General features: G+C 47.1%; 1 protein-coding gene across 3 annotated transcripts in view; it reads left to right on the top strand.

The window, feature by feature from the left end:
• Positions 1–25,707, top strand: part of NT5DC3 (5'-nucleotidase domain containing 3) — a 53,588-nt gene that overhangs the window by 10,980 nt on the left and 16,901 nt on the right. Inside the window, exons 1-9 of one of the 3 annotated variants that reach the window (XM_067010000.1) lie at positions 4,642–5,671; positions 7,265–7,449; positions 14,118–14,192; positions 14,666–14,721; positions 20,170–20,260; positions 21,208–21,345; positions 23,095–23,155; positions 23,586–23,688; positions 23,833–23,934. In XM_067010000.1, the coding sequence (XP_066866101.1) occupies positions 7,282–7,449; positions 14,118–14,192; positions 14,666–14,721; positions 20,170–20,260; positions 21,208–21,345; positions 23,095–23,155; positions 23,586–23,688; positions 23,833–23,934 (794 nt within the window). In that variant the 5' untranslated portion in view covers positions 4,642–5,671; positions 7,265–7,281. Of the gene's footprint in view, positions 1–4,641; positions 5,672–7,264; positions 7,450–11,930; positions 12,046–13,389; positions 13,578–14,117; positions 14,193–14,665; positions 14,722–20,169; positions 20,261–21,207; positions 21,346–23,094; positions 23,156–23,585; positions 23,689–23,832; positions 23,935–25,707 lie in introns of those variants that run through there. The other 2 variants (XM_067010001.1, XM_059082470.2) reach the window with 2 other exon arrangements.

Here is a 25,707-nt window from a genome sequence, read left to right as displayed (position 1 = left end):
AAAAACTGAATTTATTTATTTGCTTTTGGCTGCATTGGGTCTTTTCTCTAGTTGCGGGGAGCGGGGGCTACCCTTCGTTGCAGCGCGTGGACTTCTCATTGCAGTGGCTTCTCTTGTTGCGGAGCATGGGGTCTAGGCGTGTGGGCTGCAGTAGTTGTGGCACGTGGGCTCAGTAGTTGTGGCTCGTGGGCTCTAAAGCACAGGCTCAGTAATTGTGGTGCACGGGCTTAGTTGCTCCATGGTTTGTGGGATCTTCTTCCCGGACCAGGGATAGAACCCATTTTCCCCTGCATTGGCAGGCGGATTCTTAACCACTGTGCAACCAGGGAAGTCCCTGTCTAATTGTTTTAGTTTGCTTTTTAAAAAAATAATTAGAGGGCTTCCCTGGTGGCGCAGTGGTTGGGAATCTGCCTGCCGATGCAGGGGTCACGGGTTTGTGCCCCGGTCCCGGAGGATCCCACATGCCGCGGAGTGGCTGAGCCCGTGAGCCATGGCCGCTGGGCCTGCGCGTCCAGAGCCTGTGCTCCGCAACGGGAGAGGCCACAACAGTGAGAGGCCCGCGTATCACCAAAAAAAAAAATAATAATAATAATTAGAATGGTTGAACATTTGTTTATTAGCCATTTAGTTTCCTTTCTTGTGAGATATAGTCTTTATCTTTTTGTTTATTGGATTTGTATGGCTTTTTCTTTTTTTACATTAAGGATATTAGTCTTTGTTGTTTATCTTTAAATTTTGTCTGATATAACCCTTCCCCCCCAAATTTGTGATATTTTTTGATACACAGATGTTTAAAATTTTTATATTGTAAATCTGTTGATATTTTTGTTTTGATTTATTCTATTGCTTTTACATTTGGAAAGTTATGTTCTATCCTGAGATGAAGTAAATAGTACTCTATAGGGGCTTCCCTGGTGGCGCAGTGGTTGAGAGTCCGCCTGCCAATGCAGGGGACATGGGTTCGTGCCCCCGTCCGGGAAGATCTCACATGCCGCGGAGCGGCTGGGCCCGTGAGCCATGGCCGCTGAGCCTGCGCGTCTGGAGCCTGTGCTCCGCAGCAGGAGAGGCCAGAACAGCGTGAGGCCCGCGCACCGCAAAAAAAAAAAAAAAAAAAAAAAATAGTACTCTATATATTTTTCCCACCTTTTTAATATTTAGAAAAAAAACTTAACTCTTTGATTCACATGGTGTTTGTTTTGCAGCATAGTGTGAAAGAACATCTTCTTACTTGACACCCTTTCCATATAGCTAAGCAGTGTTTAGTTAGAGAGATAGACTATTCCAGGTGAATTTTATTCATCAGTATTCAATTACAGTATATTCTGGAGAACACAGAGTAGTAAGTAGATTGCCCACCTCGTTGAAAATAGGGCATATGAAGGAGGATTTAAGATTGGGAAGACAGACTGAAGTCTGAGTGGGGGCTGCCTTTGATGCCATGTTAAAAGTTGAAATTTGTAGGCAGTGAGAATTTTGAGTGGCTGAATATCCTTGAAATGAACTTTTAGTTAGGAGTCCTTCAGCTGCAAGCAATAAAAATAAAAAAGCCTGAGTCAAACTGATTTAATTTAAGCAAAAAATTGAAAAGGTATTTTATGGGCTTGTGCAGTTGAAAAATCCAGAGGTAGTACCAGCTTCAAGCTTGCCTTGATCCAAGTTCAGTTGATGTCGTTGGGTGGCTTCTTTCCATCTCTTGACCTTGCTCTCCTCCCCACTGGCCTCTTTTTTAGGTTGCTAGAGGTGGCCCCTCATATCTCCACATTTATATACGCTTAGGTCCATGTTTGGAAGAAACGAATGTCTCTTTCTTGAAATTCCCTTATAAATCCAGAAATTTCCTTGATTGGACTCATTGGTTCTCTGTGGCTACAGGGGACATATGAGGATAATTGGCTGGAGGTGCCTGCCCCAAATGAATCCGTGTTGGTGAGGGAATTCAGGGGTTCTCTTTGGCCAGGTTTGGGTCACATGATCTCCTCCCAGAGTCAGGAACAAAACCTCCCCAGGACCACGTAGTCTGAATGTTAGGGAGGGGTGGTTTCCCAGAGCAGTTGAGCATACTGGAGAAACAGAAGGTGTGTCAGTCAGGTTAGGCTAGCTTATGCTGCAGTGACAAGCGACACCAAAAATCTCAGTGGTTTAGGATTGGCAGCTATAACCACAGTTTATTTCTCACTCCTGCAGTCTCCTGGGGCCTCAGGCACTTCTCCAGGGCAGTTGCCCTCAATGTGGTGGCCTAGCCTTCCAGGCTTCTCCATCTTGTGGCGTCTCCATAGCACATGTGTCCATGATTGATACAGCAGGGGAGGGAGTGTGCTCTGGTCTGGAAGTGACCCGTGTCACTTCTGCCCACACAATCTGTTGGCCAGAACTGGCCAGAGCGGGACTGGGGGTGGTTAGGGGTGAAGGGGGGCGTTGTAATCTTCCCCATTGCCTGGAAGTGCCTGGAAGGAGAGAATGTGAGTCAGCACAAGGTGGCCCAGCTACACTGGGTAGCACTCAGGCCCAGGGCCCACAGTCACTGCCTACCACAGGCTCCCTCGACGACCTCAGTTGGTCTGACTCATCCCTTATGCCTCTCCTCCTGACTTTATCTGACCTGTTGCTGGGACGGTGCTGAGAGTAGGGGATGTATCCCTTTGGAGCTTCCCAGTGTGGTGTCCCCAAGGGCCAAGGGACAGTCATGTTGCCTTTCTGAGGACATTAGGAGTATTCCTTGACGTGACTCAGGCCATGGACTTCTACTCGGCAGTCGCCACACACTGCTCCATTAGTCTGGGGGCCTTTATTAAGGGAGAGTCATTGTGCATGTCTGAACATTACAGGGAACACAGCCCTTATCAAAAATTGTATTTCCCAAACTCAGATCTTTACACGGTTTAAAACTCTTTCCTTGAATAGGTGGAAAAATGTCTGACTTCTATACCTACCTTCTGATTTCATTCATACTCAGAAGTAAAGATAAAGTTAAGGCAAGGAAGGAATTCTTCTGTGGTGATCTTACAAAAACAAAAACAAACTCACCAAAAAACTAAAATAACAGAAAATGGTGTAGTGGCTATGGAAAACAGTATGGTGGGGTCCTCAGAAAATTAAAAATCATGTTACTGTATGATCCAGCAAGTCCACTTCTGGGTTATGTACCCTGAAGAAGTGAAAGCAGGGGCTCAAAGAGGTATTTGGCCGTCCACGTGCATAGCAAGCAGCTTTATTCGCAACAGCCAACAGGTGAGAGCAATCCAAGTGTCTGTGTTTCATCACAGATGAATGGATAAACAAAATGTGGATATACATACAGTGGAATATTATTTAGCCTTTAGAAGGAGTGAACTTCTGACGCGTGCTCCAACATGAATGAATCTTGAAGGTGCTATGCTAAATAAAATGAGCCACTCACAAAAGACCAATGATTCTCCTTATATGAGGTACCTAGAGGAGTCACATTCCTAGAGACAGAACATAGAAGGGTGGTTGCCAGGGCCTGGGGGAGGAGGAACGGGGAGCTGGTGTTTAATGGAATGGGTGTGGAGTTTCACTTTTGCAAGGTGAAGAGAGTTCTGAAGCTGGGCGGTGGGGACGGTCACACAGCAATGAGAATCACCTTAATGCCACTGCGCCGTACGCTTCAAATGGTTAAGATGGTAAATTCTGTGTTATGCATATTTTACCGCAATAAAAATAAGCAAACACAGAAGCCCAGGAAGCTTACAGATGTTTCCTGTGAGTGGTCCACTGCGTGTCCTAATGCTCTGTGGGATGAGCGGGTGAGTAACCGGAAGCTGGTGCGTGTGCAGGGGGCACCCAGTCTGCCGCCTGATCCCAGGAAAGGCGCTCACCTCCCCGCTCAGGGTGGCTGCCTTGGAACCCAGCTTTGGGCAGAGCAGCAGAGCTGGCTCTCCATGTCTTTGTCCTTGTTGTATAGTCTTGCCGTCATCATCCATTAGGAGCAAAAGGAATTCGCTCTCTAAATTCGTACCCACTCTTGTGTCTGCTTTGGGGAAGTACGTAACTGACTAGTCAAGGGCCTTTCTGTTTATTCTTGGAGTCCTCAGTTTAGACACACCGTATTTCTCTGAATGGTTGGCATTCTTTTGCCTTGTAATGACTTGCGTTTATTCTTAGCACTGTTTTGAAGGGATGGCATGGGATGTTGAGATCCTTTTAAGCTGCTGATGTTCCTCGTGTTTATTTCGAGTGCTGACAAATTAAATTTGCAAGCTTTCCGGTGATGATGTCCATGTGATTGGTACAGCTTGAGCTTTCCCCGCAGTGGGAAACACATTCCTGGGCAGCTTCTGGAGATGTGCTGTCAGCCCCATGTTCTAGCACAGTCGTCTTCCTCGAGGGCTTCACAACTTCTTCTCAGGTAGCAGAAAGGGACGTAGACTTCCTCGTCAGCACCTTTCTAAATAGAAACTTCTAAGGTCAACAGGCCACGAGAACTTCCTTGGAAAGGTCATTTGTGAAAGAAGAGCCTTGGGTCACTCTGTAAGCGATCCCGCTTCGCTTCGTACAGACAATGCCAGGTGGTCCTATTCGGAAAATGACATCCTCTGCAGTGGCCCGTTGATGACGTAAGGCGAGGTGGTCTTCAGTGTTGGATGCTGAAGAGCTTAGGACTACTGGCTTCTCCCTTCCTGAGGAATAGTTCTTGTGAACTGACTGCCTTCAAGTTTCTTGAAATGTTACTGTCTTTCTTATCCTCAGATGGATCTTAGTTGCAAAAAAAAAAAAAAAGGCCAAGGTTACTACCATCTCATTGATTTTGACAAAGGAAACTAAGGGCTCTTTGGATTTTCAGTAGACTTGGTCGTATCTAGGTTGTCAGTGGGAGAGAAACTTATGGCATCTTACCTGGTAACCATGAATAGGCTTCAGGGGTCAACCTTCCTGAAATTTTCCACGAAATTTTATTTGTGTTTTTCTGTGGGGAGAGGATTCTATGGCTTCTGTTAGGTTCTCAAAGGGATCCAAGCCCCACAGCTATAAGGAGCCTTCTGAAGGGCTCAGAATGCGTCACTGTGGCTGGCACGGTGCCCTGATTGGAGTTGTCGCCCTGTGAAAGTAGCACCTTTGGGGTATTTCAGGTGGCCCCTGAGAAGTGGACAATGTGAGAAAGAAGTGAGCAGAAGGGAAGGAGGAGGCATTGTAGAGGGTGGGAAGCGTTGAAACGAGGAAGGATTGACGCCATTTTATTGAGAAAATAAGTGCGCCCTTCTCAAATGCTTGTGGATTCCCATAATCCCGGAGAAGAGCATTAACAGCGCAGATTCTGAAGCCAGACTTACCAGGTTCAAATCCCAGCTCTGCTGTTTAGTGGTTGTGTGTGTCCTTCCGCCAGTTGCATAATTTCGGTGTGCTTCTAGTGTCCTCATACATCAAGTGGGGACAGTAGAGCCTTCGCCTCATGAGGTTGTTGTAAGGATTAAGTGAGGTGATAGAAAGTGCTTCTGAGCATATGGTACGTGGTAAGTGCTTAATAAATATTAGCTCTTAACGACAGAGCCAGGAGGTGGCCCTTAGTAATGCGAAGAGTAGTGAAGTACAGATAGTTCAATTTTAGTAGTAAGATGCGGACAGTTCACTTTTCGTGTGCATGTGTTGCTGGTTTTGTACCTATCCCCAGGAAGTCACCTGCCTTCAGCATTTGTTTACTGACGAGTTGTTTCAGGTAAGTTTTGGTGCACAAACCTCATAAAAGGTGAGAGAATGCTGTTACGTATCCTCTTAGCAAAATGGGACGGTCTGTGTTCTTGTTGCAAAATGTTGCATGATGAGATTCTTTGTGTTAAATGACTACCTGTGACATGACTGGATGAGAATATTGTACTTCCTTTTTGTCTTTAGAAATATATTGTGCAATCTCTGTCATTACCTGACTCTAGAGAGCCGCTTTCAATCTCTTGGCATTCATCTTCTGACTCATCTAGTAATTGTGAAATGTCTTCTTCTGTCAGTTTTATGCTGGAAAACAGAAAATTATGAATTCTCAACTGTGTTCCATGAAAGCTAAAAAAACGAATGCAGAGATGGTATCTTCAGACTTCTTTGATATACCTTCCTGAAAATAATGTGATACTTCGGGCAGGGCAATGAGGAAGCTGAAGGATGACATCGTAGCGATGATTTGTTTCACTATTGCAACATCTTGGGCAATCTCCTGTCATATCCTGCTTTCTTTAGTTAGTCTTTTTTAAAGATCATAGGTGGGAATAATTGCTAGGCAATGATGAAATAATGCCTGCAATGATAAAATAGCAAAATGTTTCAAGATGGTGGAAACTAAGATCACTAACCTCCCATATTGCATCTTAGATTTTTTTTTTTTTTTTTTTTTGCGGTTCGCGGGCCTCTCACTGTTGTGGCCTCTCCCGTTGGGGAGCACAGGCTCCGGATGCGCAGGCTCAGCGGCCACGGCTCGCGGGCCCAGCCGCTCCGCGGCACGTGGGATCTTCCCGGACCAGGACACGAACCCGTGTCCCCTGCATCGGCAGGCGGACTCTCAACCACTGTGCCACCAGGGAAGCCCTGCATCTTAGATTTTTAAAAGGATCCAGTGGGCTCATGGAAGTTGTAAGGTAGGATGAATTTTTGGAAAACCTCCAAGAAAGAATAAAAATCATGAAAACGGCAATCCTCACATATAGTCAGAACTGCTCAAAAAAGAAGCTCAAAACTAGCATAGGATCCAGGGGACCCTGATGGTATCCTGGGGATAATCACATTTCTAACAAACCATCTGAAGGAAATCATCTGAAAGGCAAAGATGAACATCTGAAGGTACTTAATGATGTTTTTTTTTTTTTAAACAGGAAAACACCCTAAGTGTGTAACATAGAGTAAAAGGTTGATGTGGCACAATATACCAGAATCTTATATAATGGGTTTAAAAAAAAATTAATTAGTTTATTTATTTATTTTTGGCGATGTTGGGTCTTCGTTGCTGCGCATGAGCTTTCTCTAGTTGCAGGGAGTGGGGGCCACTCTTCGTTGCGGTGCGTGGGCCTCTCACTGCTGTGGCCTCTCCCGCCGCGGAGCACAGGCTCCGGACGCGCAGGCCCAGCGGCCACGGCTCACGGGCCCAGCCGCTCCGCGGCACGTGGGATCCTCCCGGACCGGGGCACGAACCCGCGTCCCCTGCATCGGCAGGCGGACTCTCAACCACTGCACCACCAGGGAAGCCCTAATTTACTCATTTTGTTTTGAAATCATACTAACCTTTATTTATCATAGGGTATAATGTATTTTTTCCCTTCACTTCTAGAATTGGTTCCTTCAATTATGAGCAACTTGTTGAATCCAGATGCCATCTTCTCAAACAATGAGATGAGCCTATCGGACATTGAAATCTATGGCTTTGATTATGATTACACCTTGGTGTTTTATTCCAAGCACCTGCACACACTGATATTTAATGCTGCTCGGGACCTTCTCATCAATGAACACAGGGTAAGATCCTGGGGACATCACAGTCCTCCTCCCCTTCCCCGCTGGCGTGTGAAGACTAGCAGTGAGCTGACCTCGTGCATGGCGCAATAGACGTCACTTAGTAAATTGTTGCTCAATGAATGAGTAGATTTGGTTCCGTTCCAAATGACTCCATCTGGAAGATAGTTTTTTTAAAAAACCACTTTATTGAGGTATGATTGACATGTGAAAGGCTATATGTATTTAATGTATATAACTCACTGAGGTTCAGGATAAGTGTGTGAAACCATTATCAAGGTCATAAACTATCCATCGCCTCCCAAAGTTTCCTCCTGTCCCCTTTATTATCATTATTGTTATTTTTTTTGTGTGTGTGTGTGTGTGGTAAGAACGCTTAACATAAGATCTACCCATTTAGCAAATTTTGAGTATACGATACAATATTGTTAGCTACAGGTACTATGCTATATAATAGGTCTCCAGAGCTCATTTATCTTGCCTAACTGAAACTTTGTACCTAGAGGATAGTTGATTGTTTAATAAAGAATCTTTAGATGTCTCTGACAAAAAGACTGTCCCAAGTTACTCATTAGTGGAGATTCAGCCGTGGACGTTTGCCCTCTCCTTTCTCATGGAGCAGTGACATAGGTTCTCCCAAAGCCTGATGCAGTGGGAGACTGTTGAGTTCTGGTTGGGAGGAATTCTTGAAATCATGGGCAATGTTTTACTCTCATCCCTGAACGGAATCGCGTTCTTAGATAAAGAATATTTGACTGTCTTTTGATGTGTAGTGTTGTTGAGAGCTTATAATAGGGAAGGAAGAAAAACACTCAAAACCAAACGTGGTTTTCTCTAGTCTAATTTGAGTACATGTTTCAGGAACCAGGATGAGAAGCATCCTCAGTGGTCATCTGGACCAGTCCCCCCCTTTTTTTTTTTTTTTGGCGGCACGCGGGCCTCTCAGTGCTGTGGCCTCTCCCGTTGCGGAGCACAGGCTCCGGACGCGCAGGCTCAGCGGCCATGGCTCACGGGCCCAGCCGCTCCGCGGCATGTGGGATCTTCCCGGACCGGGGCACAAACCCGTGTCCCCTGCATCGGCAGGCGGACTCTCAACCACTGCGCCACCAGGGGAGCCCCGGGCCAGTCCCCTTTGAGAACCCCTGACGGCATCCCGAGGAGTGTTACTGGAGTGCATTGCTCCTGGAGGTGTTCTGAATTTGGGGAGATTCTTCCATGGGTTGAACAATTCTGCCTTCATGCAGCTTTTACCACTGCTCCCTTCTCTTCATTCATCCCTTCACACGTTCATTCTCCCTTTACTCAGTCCTCTTCGGTGCTAAGCTCCGTCATAGCAGCAGGGAGGTTGCAGGTGAGTAGGATGCAGGTGCTGTCCTTGGAAAAGCAACAGTCTGCGGGGGGAGTCCATCCTGTAGGCAGGTAAATTATGAAGCCTCTGCCTGGTGGAGCCCTACAGACGTCTGAACAGAGAGCTGGGCGTGTGCAGAGGATGGTTGGAACAACTTTCTCTGCCCGAGGGAATTGGGGGAAACAACGAAGGAGGTGATATTTCAGTGGAATCTGGAAGGAGTTTATCCACGGAGCTGGGCTGGGGGTGGGGGAGGGTGGGTGTGAGTAACCTAGAGACCTAAATCGTGGAAACTGATGTTTTATACTTGACTATTTGAGTCATGGGCTGGGTGTTATATGGACCATTTTGCCCTCTAAGACTTCTTTTACCTGTTGGATCATTCTTAGTTTTTCCAACCATTCTCATTTGGCGTCTTTTCTCATCTTTTCATCGTCTTGGTCTCCCTCCTTTGTGTGTGCTCTGGTTTATCCGTCTCAAATGTGAGGCTCTGAACTGAAGATGTTACTGCAGGTGGGGTCTGACCGGGGTGGAACAGAGGGAGCCCATCACCTTCCTGGTTCTGGGTATCGTACCTTTATTAATGCTGTTAAAGTTTTGGATCCTCACCGTTTGGTGCAGTATATTTCCTGAGCCCCTCAGCTTTTGGTTATCAGTGGATTTAATAAGAAACTCATTTGTCCTTATTCAAAATGCGGAAATGGCACTTGCTAAAAATAACATTCCCTTTGGGCTTCCCTGGTGGCGCAGTGGTTGAGAATCCGCCTGCAGATGCAGGGGACACGGGTTCGTGCCCCGGTGCGGGAAGATCCCACATGCCGCGGAGCGGCTGGAACCGTGAGCCATGGCCGCTGGGCCTGCGCGTCCGGAGCCTGTGCTCCGCAACGGGAGAGGCCACAGCAGTGAGAGGCCCGCGTACCACCAAAAAAAAAAAAAAATAACATTCCCTTCAGCCACCAAGCTTTCTTTAGTTATGGCCACTCGATCGGATGTAAACCCATCTAGCCACTTGCCATCCAGCTGCATTTCTCCATTTGTTCAAGAGACTCTCTTCTCTTGGGTCCAACCCACGGTCCTTTCCCTTTGCTTTGAGGGTGGAAGCAGGATAAGAGCAAGGTGGTCCTGCTTTTGCTCTCCTATATGTCGGCTTATCCCATCTCCCCACCAGCCCATTGGAGAGCCAGCTGAAGGGGTCTTGCACTGGTGCCGGCATTCTGACCCCAGGTCATCTGCAGCGTTTGCTGTGACCGATACCACTTATGAAACGAAGGTCATCATACTGACAGCACCGACTGTTGGTTGTCTGCTCAGTGCCGAAAGCACAGGTTCTGGAGCCTGACTGCTGGAGTTTGAATCCTGGCTTTTACCGCTTATTCCTTAGGTAATCTCGAGTAACTGACCTAATGTCTCTGAGCCTCAGTTTCCTCCTCTTTGAAATGGGCACAGTTAACAGTACTTTTCTCAAATGTTATTGTGATAATTAAAGGAGTTAATTTCTGTAAAATGCCTGGCACATAGAATACACGCAGTAAAGGTTAGCTATTACTACTATTTTTTTTTTTTGTGGTACGCGGGCCTCTCACTGCTGTGGCCTCTCCCGTTGCGGAGCACAGGCTCCGGACGCGCAGGCTCAGCGGCCATGGCTCACGGGCCCAGCCGCTCCGCGGCACGTGGGATCTTCCCGGACCGGGGCACAAACCCATGTCCCCTGCATCGGCAGATGGACTCTCAACCACTGCGCCACCAGGGAAGCCCTATTACTACTATAATTTCTGATCTGCGTTACAGCCCTGCAAATGGATATTCACTTTGGTTTATGGTTGAGCAGACTGAGGCTTATGGAGTTCAGCTAGTAGTTCAAGGCCACAGACCAGTAGGAGGCAGAACCAGAATTTGAACTTAGATTTGTGTATTTCCAAGGCAGAGATGCTCTCTTCTTTGTTCACGTTGCCTTTTGTGGGATTAATAACACCTTTTCTTTCTACCCTATGGGTTTGTTGTTCATATGAAAATAAAATATTCATGAAGATTAAAAATTTATGAACTTTGGAGAGAAAAGCGAGATGAAATAGATGGGAAAAAGGTACAATCATTATGATTAGAAAAGCTTCTAGATTTAAGATACTTATTTCATTCCCATTATGTCTGTTTGTTGCTTTGATAAAAGAAGTATGTCCTAACACTAATTATATCAAGCATATTAATAGAGGCAGTTATGCTAATGCAGATCTTTCTCTTGTTTTGGATTTGAAAATAATTCTGCCAAGATGCTATTGGAAGCATTGAGTTTGGTGCCATTTTCTCTCCTGCCAAAGACTAAAAGTACTTGTGGAGATGAAAGACACCTGCTTTTGAGATGCATAGTAGTAGAGCAGTAAGTTTGCAATTTAGCATCTTCCCCACAAGCTAATGTAAATGTTCCAGGCCTTTTGCTAATTACCCTTTCTCTTTTTTTTTCACGAGAATAAGTTTTTACAAAAATTGAAATAAATATTGGGTAATAACTGTATCTATGTTTTCATTCGGTACGTCCGCCCCAGGGGGTAGAAAGGCGGCGTTAGAAGAGTTCTTAATTTCACCTCCCAGATTTGTATGGCCGTCAGTGTTCCTGATTATTAATGGTTACCGACGTTCACCCGGTTTTTCAAATCCAAAGCCTAACACCAGCCTCGACTCCTCAGTTCACCTCTGTTCCACCTCTGATCTCTCAGCACATGCTGTCTCCTTTTTACAATAAACTTTTTCCTTTTAGAATAGTATTAGGGTTACAGAAAAGTTGCAAAGAGAGTATACTCCATGACTGGTATCCCCTAACGTTAACATTTTACATTACCTCGGTGCATTTATCACAACTGAGGAACTGATATTAATTATTCGTTATTGATGAAAGTCTGTACTTGCTTCAGGTTTCCTTAGTTTTTACCTCATGTCCTTTTCCTGGTCCAGGATCCCATCCAGGGCACCACATTGCATTTAGGTGTCACGTGTCCTTAGGTTTCTCTTGGCTCTGACAGTTTCTTACAAGTTCCTTATTTTTGATGACCCGCTGATGACTTTGATGGTTGTGAAGAGTCCTGGTCAGTACATTTTAGCATGCCCTTCTCTTGGGCTTTGTCTCCTGTTTTCTCATGGTTAGACTGGGCTTGTGGATTTGGGGAGGAGGAAGACCATGGAGGTAGAGTTCCAGTCTCATCACATCCTGTCCACATGGCTTAACCACCGACGATGCTGGCCTTGACCATCTGGCTGAGGTAGTGTTTACCAGGTCTCTCCACTACAAGATTGCTCTTACCTCCCTTCGCATGCTGTACCGTTTGGGAGGAAGTCAGTCTCTGCAGCCGTGAGCTCTCTTTTCACTCATTCAGAATACGTCCTGCCTGCCTCTATCCACTTCTCGCCTCCCCCGCTGCCTGCACCCTGATCCAAGCCACCATCACCTCCCGCCCGATGGTGCGGTAGCCCCCTGACTGGTCCCCTGGCTTCTCTTCTTGCCCCTTAGTCTGTTCTCCATTCGGCAGCGAGCGTGAACCTTTAGACGTTAATCATCTCAGTCCTGGACTCAAGACCCCCTCGAGCCTTCCCATCACACTTGGAGTGACAGCAGAGGCCTCTGGTGCTGCTGGGCCCCAGGCTTCCTCACCAGCCTCCTCTCCTCCCAGCTGCCTCACTGGCCCTTGAACCGCCAGACACGCTCCTACCTCCGGGCCTTTGCACCTGCCAGTTCCTCTGGTGGGACCTCCTGCCTGGCTCCAGGCAACCCGAAGCCTTGCTCCTCATTTTTTTTCTTTTTTTTTCCCTAGATCTCTGAACCCTTGTACTGCATTCTTTCTGTAGTACGTATCACTATGAGGCACTGTACCATGTGTTGATTTGTTTATGGTTCGCCTGCCCACCACAGAATGGAACCTTCTTAGGGGCAGAGGCAGTGTCAGTTGTTTTTGTTTTTGTTTTTTTTAGCTGTGCCATGTGGCATGTGGGATCTTAGTTCCCCAACCAGGGATGGAACCCGGGCCCCCTGCAGTGGAAACGTGGGGTCTTAACCACTGATCCACCAGGGAAGTCCTGACAGTGTCAGTTTTGTTCACTGCCACATTCCTAGGCCCTGGCACAAAGTACACGCTCAGTAAATACTTGACGTATTCATCGGATTCCACCGTTAAGTGAGAGTATAGTATAGTGCTTGGTGTAGAATCGCCTGAGGCGGGTCATTTTGCCTTGGCTTCATGTTTTGTGTGGATTTTGGAGAACTTTGTTTCTATACCCTTCTGCCCAGGAGGGAAATAGCATCGAGTGATTCCTTGGCACACGTGGCAGGTGTTAGATAAATGAGCCCGAATGTGACATTTGACTCAGCGCTTTGTGCAGCTTGGCTGGGAAACTTGCCGCATGCGGGCCAGCTTGGTGGTTCCAGGAGATGTTCTTGCACACGCGTGACCCTGGCCGTGCACTGGGAGGTAGCTGTGCAGCCATGTAGAGGGTTTTCCTGTGCCTGTTGACAGTTGTGTAGGTTTTTTACATAAGCAGTTCACATTGTGATTGGGAGATCCTGGGGACACAGCCTCCCTAGACTCAGAAGTCGATATTCTGGCCTGCAGGTGCACCCTCTGAGGGCAGGGGCAGTGGGGAGAGCCTGGCCCCCCGCCTCACCACGTCCTGTGCTGTGTGGCCCAGGCCAGGTTGTTTCATCCGGAGCCTCTGAGGTCCCATCTGTCAAATGGGCATGGTGGGGCCAGCTGTGCAGAGCAGCAGACAGTGTGCTCGGTACGTCGGTGCTACCAGCGAGGTAACTGGTGTTCCAATTCTGAGATCTTGGGAGAGAGGGAAGGACTTGGATGCCGGGTGCAGTGGATAAGGAGGGGATTGGGATTTTTGTGTAGTAGGAGGGACAGGTTAATGATTAGGAAACAGCAGGGGAGCCAGGCCGTGTGTTCTGAACCAGGGTTGGAGCTGTACCCCGGAGCTGGGCGCTGAGAGAGGGTGTCTCTGGCCCGAGTGGGAGGAAGGCTGTACCGATGGCTGAGGGGTCCCTGCAGCTGGGGACACGGGAGAGTTAAGGCCAGAGAAGCCAGGGGGCTGAAGAGCTGGGGGGCTGGGGCCTCACCTGTGTGTGGGCAGATAAACACGGAGTAGGGCAGAAGGAGTGCTCTGTGGTCTGGAAGCTCTTGGTCTGGAAGCAGAGGGCAAGCTGTGGCCTGTCCCTTCTGACCCTAGCTTCCCACCCAAGTGCACGAGCCGTCTCAGCCTTCATACAGGGGCCAAGTGTGGGTGCTGTCTTGAACCTAGTACGTCACTAGCTAAAACCGGTTCCTTTCTTCCTTCTTAGTATCCCGTGGAAATCAGGAAGTATGAGTATGACCCAAACTTTGCAATCCGTGGACTGCATTATGATGTGCAGCGGGTAGGTTGAATTCTCATCGTTTTTTATAGTTAACACGCTCGGGAGTAAAATGTACGTACTCTTGATGCTTTTCTTTGCTGAACGTGTAAATTGATTTTAAATTATCTTCTTTGGGGCTCAAGAACTAAATTATCCAAAACGTCTTTGGATGAAGTCTTTTTCAAGAGCCTGTATTGGAAGAGCGTGGATGCATTTAGCATTCATGCTAAATTCATGGGAGATACTTGCTTACTTCCCATAGTCAGTCATCTTCAAGATTATGAGGACAAGGTGGTTGTGTCATGTCTTGGTTTACAGACAGGCCATTTCCTTAATGAGGAACTCAGCAAGCAGACCTTTCAGAAACATACAGGGTCCTTCTTTGTTTACGACAACTTGATGTTGATAGGGTTTATAATGACACCTTGCGTTTTCATTAAATATGCAAAATTGTTGTGCATTATTTACCTGTGTGTGTGCTTGTGTTTTTGAAGGCAGTCTTGATGAAGATCGACGCGTTTCATTACATCCAGCTGGGAACTGTCTACAGGTAAGAGTGAGAGGAGGTAAATTTAATTTTCCCAAAGTAATAACCAAGTGGCTTTGGGTTTCAAGACCCCCTGAGTGTTTAGTGATGGGAGGGCTGCAGTGTGTGTATCTGTGAATCATTCACTCATTCCCCCACTCCCTCCCTCACTCAGGAACATTGATCAGGCCACTGCCATGTTAGATGCTAATGGTTTGGCGTGTGAGGAGGTCTTCAAGGAGCTGGGGATGTAGGTTGGAAGCCACACGAGTAGACCGAGGAGTGCAGTCCACAGTGACCCAGGTGCCGATGGACGTGTGCTCGGCCATTAGGGAGCACTTTGGAGGACTCTGGGGAGGACGGGCTCTCCAAAGGCGATGGTGGCCACCTGAGTGAGGGTCCTGCAGAGGCGGTTTGGATGGGGAGGGATGGTGGGGGCAGGTTGTTCCCACCATGGTAGTTGAGTGGTTTGGATGTCAAGTCTCTTTTCCTCCTGTTTATTATTGATAGAATTAGTAGAAGTACTGAGCTCAGTGAGAGATCTTTGTAACTTTGAAATGAAGGGTTTTGCCTTTTCTAACTCTTAAATTTGTGGGTGGGATTTAGGACTGTGGTTCGTATTTACATATACATTTGGTATTTTTCTTTCTGTTTCTAAATAATGTGCTTACACTTCTAATTCTGGACATTGTCCCTGCTGTGAGGGCTGAGGATTTGGCTCTCCTGCCATGCACCCCCTTCTCCAGCCTCATTCTCCTAACCCTGTTGAGATCTCTCTCTGATTGTTTCACTGTTTGCATTATGACTCTGTAGGTCTCGTTCATTCTTAAGCCAAGTAGAGCACTGAGATCATTTTCTTTTACAGTGCTTGGTTTTTAGGTTTAATAATAACCTCATTTTTTATTTGCTTAGTTTTCTAGTTAGGTATCTCTAGTTTTTTCCTTAATGTTCCATCATAGATATCACACATATATTTATTTCCCCACAATTCAAATGTGTTACATAATCTCTGAGTTACTTTTGTTTTTTTGACTACCTCCTCCTGCTCTGATCTACTCTGATTGTTCATTCTAGGACTTCCCTTTGCTACTTTCCCTGTTTCCTGGTTCCCATCTCTTCCTCTTTCTGGCTGTACTCCCTCATTTTGCTGGAGCATATCCTCCAGTAGCTTCTTGGCTCCGGATACGGCTGATTCTAGGGGTCTGTGGTCGTTCTTCAGTCCCTCTCATTGGTGTCCCCTTGCAGGCCCCGTTCTCAATGTTGCTCAGTCAGGTGCCTCCTTCTCACCAGCTGTTTGTTTTCCAAAAACATGTTGAAATGTCTTATATGCTGATGTCTTTGCACTCATTTCCTTTGATTTTGAGCAGTTTATTCTTTTACTGTCATTTTAATGGTGTTTCAAGAGGGAGAAGAGGTGGTGGTGGTGACGAGAATAATAATAATATTAGTAATAATAAACAGCAACTAACAAATACTGAGTTTTGCAGTGAGACAGATACTGCCATAAAGGTTTTGAGTTAACCCATGTGATCCTCAAAATAACCTTATAAGGTAGGTACTATTATTGGTCCCAGAGATGTTAACAAGTAACTTGCCCAAGGCCACACAGAAGTAGAATTCAGACCCAGACAGTCTGGCTCCAGAGTCTGTGCTCTTGGCCTGTGTGCAGCAGGCATTTCTGAATGTCTGAGGGTTAACTGGAAGTCCTCAGCAGATCTTTCAAATCTGTCCCTCCAGTTATGTTTCTACCCTCTGCTCCTGGACTCAGGCGCTTATCCCATCTCTCCTGGGCTCTTGCGGTTTTCTGCAGCGCAGTCCATCCTGGATGTAGTTGCTGGACTGATCTACCTAAAGCATTGCCTTCACCAACCCCTCTCTCTTCTGAAATCCTGGATGGCTCCCCACCGTCTGAAGAATAGAGCCCAGATCTCTTAAATTTTCCATCAACCTCCTCTAAACGCTTAGCTTCCTCATCTGTCACACACACCTCCTTTACTTCCTGGATTGGTTCAGACTCTTGGTTGCAAGTCACTGAGACCCAACTCAAACTGGCTTTTAAAAAAACCCCAGTTTGGGCGCACCAGTTGTGTAGTCTAGGGACAGAGCTTGTTGCAGGTGTAGCTGGCTCCAAGGGGCCAGGTAGTGATTGTCAGTACTCTTTCCATCTCCTGGCGTTCCACCCCTCTCTGGCTTAGCTCACAGCAGGCCCCTCCGCGTGGTGACCCCTGGCAGTACCAGGCTTCCAGCCCCAGCTCCAGGTCAAGGGGAGAAGGGGAGTTTCTCTTCCCAGCCGTTTCAGCCAGTCTCAGGGAGCGGATGCCGGGCACCCGGGCAGGTGCCACAACACAAATACTCCTCTCCTCCGAGTTCTCCTTTCTCACCGCTGGGCATCTGTTCAGGCTGGCGTTCTCCCAGGGCGTGGTCTTCCTTCTCCTCCGCTTCTTGAAATCTCACCCGTCCTTCTGCGTGGCTGACTGGTGTTGAGGCCTCTCCCCACCCTTTCAGCCTGACGGGGTCTTACCGTCCTGTGGTCCATCCCATCCCGTGGCTCCTAATTACCTTGTTCCTTCTTTTGTAGCTGAATCATCCATCCTATTAGGGGTGTGGACGGGGCTAGGCCGGAGGAGCTGCTGAGGCATTTAAAGGGGAAGGAGTGCTCAGGTTGAGGTCCTGGGAAGGTCGCTGGGGCCTCGGGGCTGAGAGGGAGGGGGTGTGGTAGCCAAAGCCGCAGGGGTGCGTGTGTGGCTCTGGAGTCCCACTTCCTGAGTGTGAACCCCAGCCCCATTGCTCACGTGTGTGCGGCCTCGAGCCAGTTGTCGACCTGCTCAAAGCCTTGGTGTTTACTCCCCTGTAAAATGGGCATGATTCCAGCGCCCACCTCCAGGGGCGGCCCGTCATTTGGACTAGAGCGTGCTTGGAACAGCACAGGCAGGCGAAGATGTCACTCCTCTCCGCTCTGCCCCCCAAAGGGGTAACGAATGAGCAGATGGCGGGGAAGAATGCTGGTGCCTCAGCCTCGTCCCTCTCTGATCCCCGCAGGGTCGCTGCGTCGGGCCGGCTATCCCGCTGTGTGTGGGCTGTGTGCGTGAGCCCCGCTGGGCCAAGGGGCGGGCTGGCTCCCCGCCGCAGTCCCGTTTCATACCCATGTTTTCAGATCTTGACTGGGAGCCTTGTGAAAAGCTAGGATCGTTCCCATCGTAGTCACAGCAGCAGAACTTGGATAGTACTTACTATATACCGGCTGCCGTTCTGTTTATAGCAACTCATTTAATCTTCTCAGTCGGTACCACCAGGAGGTGGGTGCTGCTGTTGCCCCCGCCCCCCATTTAAAAAAAAAGACACTGACGCCCAAAGAGGTTAAATTACTTGCTCCCGGTCCAGGTAATCCCCCCAGCAGGTGAGGGAGCTGGGATTTGAACCCAGGGCAGACTCTTTCAGGTCTGTGCTCCTACCCTGCCTATTTCTCCTATGCGTACAGGGCCATGTAAAGTTTTATTCTGATTTCAGTGCTGGTTTAGGCCGCATTTGGGTGCGGCCGACCGTCTGTCTGAGCCTGGCTCCGGCAGGCCTGTGTGCTGCTCTGTCTGCGTGTTTTGAGCTGGCATTTGGTTATGTGGGCCTTAAAGATGCAGCTTGTGTGGCCACGGGCCTGTGAACGTGTCTTAGAGGTGGCAGTGGCTTCCGAGGGACCGGGCAGCCCCTAGGGTGGGGACAGAAAAATAACTCCCCCGGCAGAATCCCTTTACTTTCTATATTCCCTTTCTAGGTGTCAGAGCCTTAGGGGTGTTCACTGCTGACTGCTGCTGCCCGTAGCCAGAGCTGTTTTCCAAGGTCACTGTCTAGAATGATCTGGTTTAGTCCCCGTGTCTTATCTGATTTCTGGAGCAAAGATAAAGGGAAGTCCAGTGCTCTTTTGTTTTCAAAGGCCAGTAGTTGTTTCAAGTTAATCAAGATGAGAGGCAAAATATCAATGAATCCGCTTGGCTATTTTTAAAATTAAGATAAGGGTAGAGAATGGAGGGAAGAGGCTGAAGTGATATTTTCATTAAAGTTACACGTCACATGTAAATTATGTTTTATACGTAGTTTAATATTGGCCAAGTGTGATAAGCAACCTGTTTGTATTAGTGACTGAGATTCGAGTTGAATCGCTTTTACGCCCATTATAGCACAGCGTGGTGTTTCCATCATTCACTCTGTGGCTTCCTCACCGTTGGTGTCTGTGTCTCAGGTGCCTTCCCCTCTAGAGAAGGGGGTGGGGAACAGATATTTCCCTTCACAGTTCTCTAGAGGGGCTGTTCCGGGGGAGGAGGTCTGAGACCATTAAGTCCCACGTGAAAGCACCTGCCCACCGCATGGGTACCAGAGACAGGGGTGGGATCCTGGCCAGTCAGACTCCACAATCTTTTTTTTCCCCTCTCTTTGGAGGAGTTGGATTCATTTACAGATTCTGCTGCAGCTCCTGGAAGCAGGCAGATGGGGGGATGTTACCTTGACTTTTTACACACGGGGAAACTGGCCTTCAGTGTGATGCAGCATTTGGGGTCGTTCCTCCCAGAGGTGGTGTCAGGCATCCTGACGTGGTGTTTAGTCCACTGGAGCCCGGGGTATGACTTTTTCTGCCTCCGCGCTCACCTTCTTAAGGTAGAGTATCAGAGGGCAGGAGCATGATGGGGACAGACCAGCCTCTCTCTCCCTAATGTATTAAAAACATTAAAAAAAAAAAAAAAAAAAAAACAACCCCCCAAACTCACCCCAAAGCGGGTCATTAGGAGGCCATGTACCTTGTTGAGGGAAGCCGTGTGCTGTGGTGGTTGAAGAGCCTGGGACCCAGTCCTGACCCACCGCTTTCTACTTTGGTGACCTTGGGCAAGGTCTGTGACCTTTCTGTGCCTTGGTGGCTTCTGCTGGAGAGTGGGGAGAATAATAGTGCCTCCCTCCTAAGATTGCTGAGAATTAAGTGAATGACTGCGTGGAATTCATTTCTGGCACTCAGCAGGGGCCATGTGGTATTAGCTGTTATTTTTCCTGCTCTCATTACCCGTAGAATGGTAGTAGTAACAGTAGCAGCATCATACCTGTTATTTATAGCAGTTACCGGTGGCACCTCCTGCCTCTTTGTGACAGCAGCGTCTTGCATCTCAGTTGAGAAATGCCAGCAGTTGCCAGAGGTCTGAAAACTGTTGCTCTCTGTAGTTGATGCTAACTGCCTGTGTTACAGGCAGTTAAATGTGTGACTTTTTTTTCCTGAACACAGGTTACATAATCTTTTGTGTTAACTCCCTAGTCTTAATACCACAAAGTCATCTGTTTTACCATGGCTGTATTTTTTATTATTTAGAGTACGATATGCTTATTGAGCCAGTTATTCTCCAGTAACCTTGTGAATGCAAAAACACTGAGAGAATTAAGAACAAATAATGGAGTCATTATTTCACTGATCAAAATCACTGCCGCCTGTGATTTTCCCAGAGGCCTCAGCGTGGTCCCTGATGAGGAAGTCATTGAAATGTACGAGGGCTCCCACGTGCCTTTGGAACAGATGAGCGACTTTTATGGGAAGGTAACGAGAAATTATTTATTTAATTCAAGCAGCCTGTCTTTTTCCTTTTCGAAACGTGGCCTGGTAGCTTTAGGATCTTGAACTACTAGACTCTCTGCTCATAGGGAATCAGCAAGGACATTTGGGGTTGTGTTTTGAGAGACCCTCGATTTGAGAGAGATGGGTATGTTACAGTCTCTCCTGGGTTCTTCCATGCTTCTCCTTTCTCAGCCCTTTCCCCCCTTCCTGGTAAAGGCTCTGTATACCTTCCTTGTACCCCCTCGCTTGCCACCATCTCCCCGTGTGTGTCCCCACTTTCTGGATTAAGTCATTGGGGGCTATCGTACAGCAGCTGTTGCCTCCCCTGAGATTAAGGGCAGCACGTCACTTCGTGCCAAAGGGAAACCTCTGCTTTTCTAACTTTTGTGGTCCTCTTTGCTCTCCGAATATTTGCTTCTTGTACTATTAGATGCGCTCTCTTATTTGCATTATCAAAATGCAGTGAAGATGCCCAAACAGCTGGTAAACTTAGTCTTATAAATCGCGGGTGTTCAGAGAAAGGCTCTTTTCCGAACTCCCATGTGGGCTGTGGGTGCTCAAATTTAGGAGACTTAGTGGCTTTTTGTGCCATTCCATGGGCGAGAATCAATTTGCTGGCTTTCTCTGTGTGTGATGAAAGCGTGTGAGCTTTAAGATGGATGGAGCCAAAGGAGAGGAAAGGGAAGGGTGCTTAGACTTTGGGGGGGAAAGCAGGGCATTTCCTTGGAAATCCCACTTACACTTAGAGTGAGATGTCAGCTCTGCCGTGAATGACAAGAAACGAGGTGAATGTTTTCACTTTTTCATTATTAGAATTTTCCTTTCCTTGTGGGGAGGGAGCCAGATGCTGACGACCAGAATCCCCTGGGTGAACGTGAAGCCTACTGTGGTGTTGGCCCCCTTGCTGAAGCCTTCCTCCCTGCCTGCAGAGTTCCCACGGAAACACCATGAAGCAGTTCATGGACATCTTCTCCCTGCCCGAGATGACCCTGCTGTCCTGTGTGAACGAGTACTTTCTGAAGAACAACATCGACTATGAGCCTGTGCACCTGTACAAAGACGTCAAGGTGGTGTGGACGTGGGGTGCCATGATGCTGCACCTCTTGTAGCTGCCCAGCAGCAGTAACAGAATCCCTGGCCTCCCTTGTCGGCTGGGTCTTTGAAACCATCCTTTGCTTGGGATCTCTCTTATTTGTGGTTTAACCCTGAAAAATCCTAAGAAAGATGTTATGTTAGGAGAACTGGAAGTAAGTTAAATTGGTTGTTAAAAGAAGAGGGTACTTGCTATCTGGATTTCCATGTGCGAATATACACACATCATTGACATGACTTTGTGTTTATGTATTTTAGTTTACACTCATATTCACGTGTGTCGATAGATATATTCTTTAAGCTGTCTGAACCTTTTTTCAGTACTTAAAAATATGTTTATGTATTGCTTATTTAATATATATTTTAATACATATTTCTAAGCATCTATATATTATTTAAACATCCGTATTTTTTTAAAGATCCATATGTACATACTATAGTGCTTTTATTATGAGTTCATGACTAATTTTAAGTATCGAGACTGCCCTGAATCACGGGTTTTAAGAAGATACAGGATGAATGAAGAGTTTCTCAATATCAGTCTGGTGTCATTTGAACTAAATTTAAATATTTAGTTTTGGTCCTCCGTTTTGCTCACACAAATACTTCATCTTTAAGAATCTTTAAGAATCACTGGTAGTTATGTAATCCTTAGCATTCATGAGGAAAGATGTTTACTAGAAAGTTCAGATTTTACTATGAAGTATTACTGCCGCTAATAGTGAACACACATGTAGAGTTTACTGTGTTCCAGGTGCTATTTTTCTGAATGCTTTATGCATATTAACTAATTAAATCCTCACAAGAATGCCCTGAGCTCTTATCACCTTCCTTTTACAGATAGAGAAGTTGAGGCACAGAGAGGTTGAGTAACTTGCCCAAGGACATCCAGCTAGTAAGTAGCAGAGCCTGGATTTCAGGCCAGGAAGTTGGCCTCCGGCTTTGCTCTTAACCACTGCCTTCTGCCGATGCGCAGTTGAAACAGGCCTGTGGTGGAAGATAACTGAGGTTGAGTTTACAGTCCAGAGGTGCTCATTCCCGACGATAAGCGCCTACCAATTTTCTAAGGCTTGTGGCCCAGTTTTTCTGCAGCCCAGTCCCCTGCTGCAGACTCCAGAAAGTTTCCATGCGCCTCCAGGAGTGCCCATCTATGTAGTAGACCTGCTTAGAGCTACCTGAGAGCGGGGCTGTGCTCTGAGACCTGCCATGCCGCTGGGCTTTTCCTCATGTCTGCCGGCTGGACCACATCTCTGCCCGAGTTCCGAGCTCCTTGACAGTTCCTTGCCTCTTTGGTAGCACTGAAGAGAGGAGGGTCCTATCATTGTTCTCTGCCCAACAGAACCTGCTGCTGGGGTCCAGGGAAGGGTGCAAAGATTAAAAGAGCAATAATTCCCTTTGTCCAGATGACCTGGAATTATTTGATCATGATACTGCATATAAATGACTGTTTATCCTGTGGGACTTTATTCAGAATTGTTCATACAGATTGCCTCCTCCAAGTGGCTTTTTTGAAAATTGCACTGGAAACTGCTGCTATCGCCATGGAAACTTAAGTTTCTTCCCAGGGGCCACGTGTGATAAATGGACCAGAATTTAGATTTCATTTAGTGCTTGGGTTGCCAGGCTTCTGCAGACAGACATTATCCTGAAGGCCATTTCGCTTGTCCTCTTACTCAGGCTGTCTCAGTTATACTCTGACTGATTAAAAACGTATCTTTTGACAGGATTCAATTCGGGACGTGCACACCAAAGGAATCATGTACAGAGCAATTGAAGCAGATATTGGTATGTACTGGATGTTATCGTGAAGGTCAGCCTCTGCCTTTGCTATGTAATTACGCAGGCATTTTACTCTCACTCCAGGTGCTGAGCAGGGGCTGTAGTACCTCTTCTGAGTGCAGCGCAGGGACCTTGCATCCTTGCGCCTTAGACGTCTCCCTCCCCTTTGTCTCAGAACTTGACATAATCCCGACTGGAAAGGAGAGGAGCTGGCAGCTGTAGCCACTTAGTTTTTTCCACTTAGACTGAAGAGGCAGGGTGTTGGTTACTGATGCACCGGGTACCAATATACTGCCTCGAACCAAGCTTTCTGAAGGCTTTTCTCCCCTCAAGTGCCCTAGACAGTGCTGGAGCCATCGGCCCCATTTAGGAAGTGCTTGCAGACTGACTGACCTTCACCCTGAAGCTCTGTGTGCATTTTTCTCTTGCTGTTTAGAAAAGTACATCTGCTACCCTGAGCAGACCCGTGCAGTGTTGGCCAAACTGGCTGATCACGGCAAGAAGATGTTTCTCATCACCAATAGCCCCAGTAGCTTTGTGTAAGTTCTTCTGTGATTCCTGGCTAGTTTCTGGCTCACTTCCTGTATTCCATGTATTTTGATAGTTGGAAATTCGAAAGAAAAAGTTGCAAGAATAGTTAATCCCTGCAGTGTTAGACTAACCTGGCTGAAATATTGTTCTAGGGACAAAGGGATGAGGTATATCGTTGGAAAAGACTGGAGGGACCTGTTTGATGTGGTCATTGTTCAGGCGGAGAAGCCAAACTTCTTTAATGATAAGCGGAGGTAAGTGTCTGTCTTTCTAGGGACTAGATTTTATTCATTTGCTGCTGCGAATGCTTACGTAATGTGTCTTGGTGAAATCCAGTTGGAAAATCACAAGCATCTAACATCATAGCTTTTGATTTTTAACCCTTCTAGCAAGTCATTTCAAGGAAGGTGGGATGAGTACATAGCAGAGAGCTTACACCTCTTGAAATGGTTCTCAATTCAGTTAGGGCTCCTTCAGTCCTATGAGTCAGGCTTTAAGAGAACAATTGACAACAATGAAAATTCCGAACTTAGCATCACATAGTAAATTAGATCTCTCCATGCAGATGCATTGTGAAGCATAACAAAACAGCAACAAGCAAACCACCTGGTGGGTATCTCTTTAAATAGAGCTCTAAATGGTTCACTGACAATTGCACTTAGATTTTGCAAAACTTCTCTGCAATACAGGTTTTGCATCAAGTGGATTAAATCTAGACCAAAACTTAAAGTCTTTGTGCTGCAGTATCCTTGAGCGATAGAGGAATGGGAAAGTTTGGGTTGTGAAGGTGACTGAGGTGTGCTCTTCGCCTTTCGTGACTGAGGGTCAGGGGTCCTAAAAGGTGATTTAACTTGCGGGGCAGACCGGTTCACCAAGAGTCATCCCCCACAAATCTCGGTAATGTTGAGAGTTACTGCACTAGGATTATAAAAATAATTCATATTTGTATAACAATGACCTACTTTTGAAACACTTTTACCCACATCTCTCTGTTCTGCAGTGGGTAACCGTGCAGCCTTTCCCTCTCTGCTAGGTGATTTAAAGCATAATAATTCAGTGCCCTGTAGTTAGTGTTGAGTGGATTAAATTCCTCTTATGATGCTAAATTCCAGTTTTCCAAGTGTCACAGGGACTCCTGAAGAAGAGGCACACCCAAGAACCATGTGCAGAGACTGAGAAATCAAGAGAATGCAGGAAAAACAAGAGTGTTGATCAAAAACAGCTGTAAACACTGGCTTGCTGTTTGGTCTCTGATAAAACGCTCTCCTGCATTTTCTTATTGGATCCCAGCGGGGTGGAGTGGTCAGGGGAAGGGCCGCATCTCTCCTTTCACCTCCCTCCTTTGTCATGTTTATACTCAGTGGCAGGACCCTGTCTTGGATTAGATTTTCCCAGCACAGCGCTCTTCCTTACTCTGGGTGCCTGGATTAAGAATTCTCTACCCCTGGGCTTCCCTGGTGGCGCAGTGGTTGAGAATCCGCCTGCCGATGCAGGAGACACGGGTTCGTGCTCCGGTCCGGGAAGATCCCACATGCCGCGGAGCGGCTGGGCCCGTGAGCCGTGGCCGCTGAGCCTGCGCGTCCGGAGCCTGTGCCCCGCAACGGGAGAGGCCACAACAGTGAGAGGCCCACGTACCACAAAAAGAATTCTCTACCCCTGTTCATCCCCATGTTATTTATAATGTTGAAGGTTAGAAACAACGTAAAGGAACGTCCATATGAGGGGATATTATGCAGCCATTAAAAATGAGTTTGTTTTTTTTTTAATGGCAGTGAACATGTTTTACGACTGAAAAAAATGATGTATGAAGGTTACATAATCCCATGGGAAATTGCTCACAGCCTTAGAGAAAAAAAGATACATATTAGTATCCGCAAATGATCCTCATTTTATGCTCATAAAAAAGAGAAAGATGGCTTCCCTGGTGGCACAGTGGTTGAGAATCCGCCTGCCGATGCAGGGGACGCGGGTTCGTGCCCCGGTCCGGGAAGATCCCACATGCCGCGGAGTGGTGGCTGGGCCCTTGA

Source organism: Kogia breviceps, chromosome 12, assembly GCF_026419965.1.
Source record: "Kogia breviceps isolate mKogBre1 chromosome 12, mKogBre1 haplotype 1, whole genome shotgun sequence".
Classification (NCBI taxonomy): domain Eukaryota; kingdom Metazoa; phylum Chordata; class Mammalia; order Artiodactyla; family Physeteridae; genus Kogia; species Kogia breviceps.
This window is presented reverse-complemented; position numbering and strand designations above follow the sequence as displayed.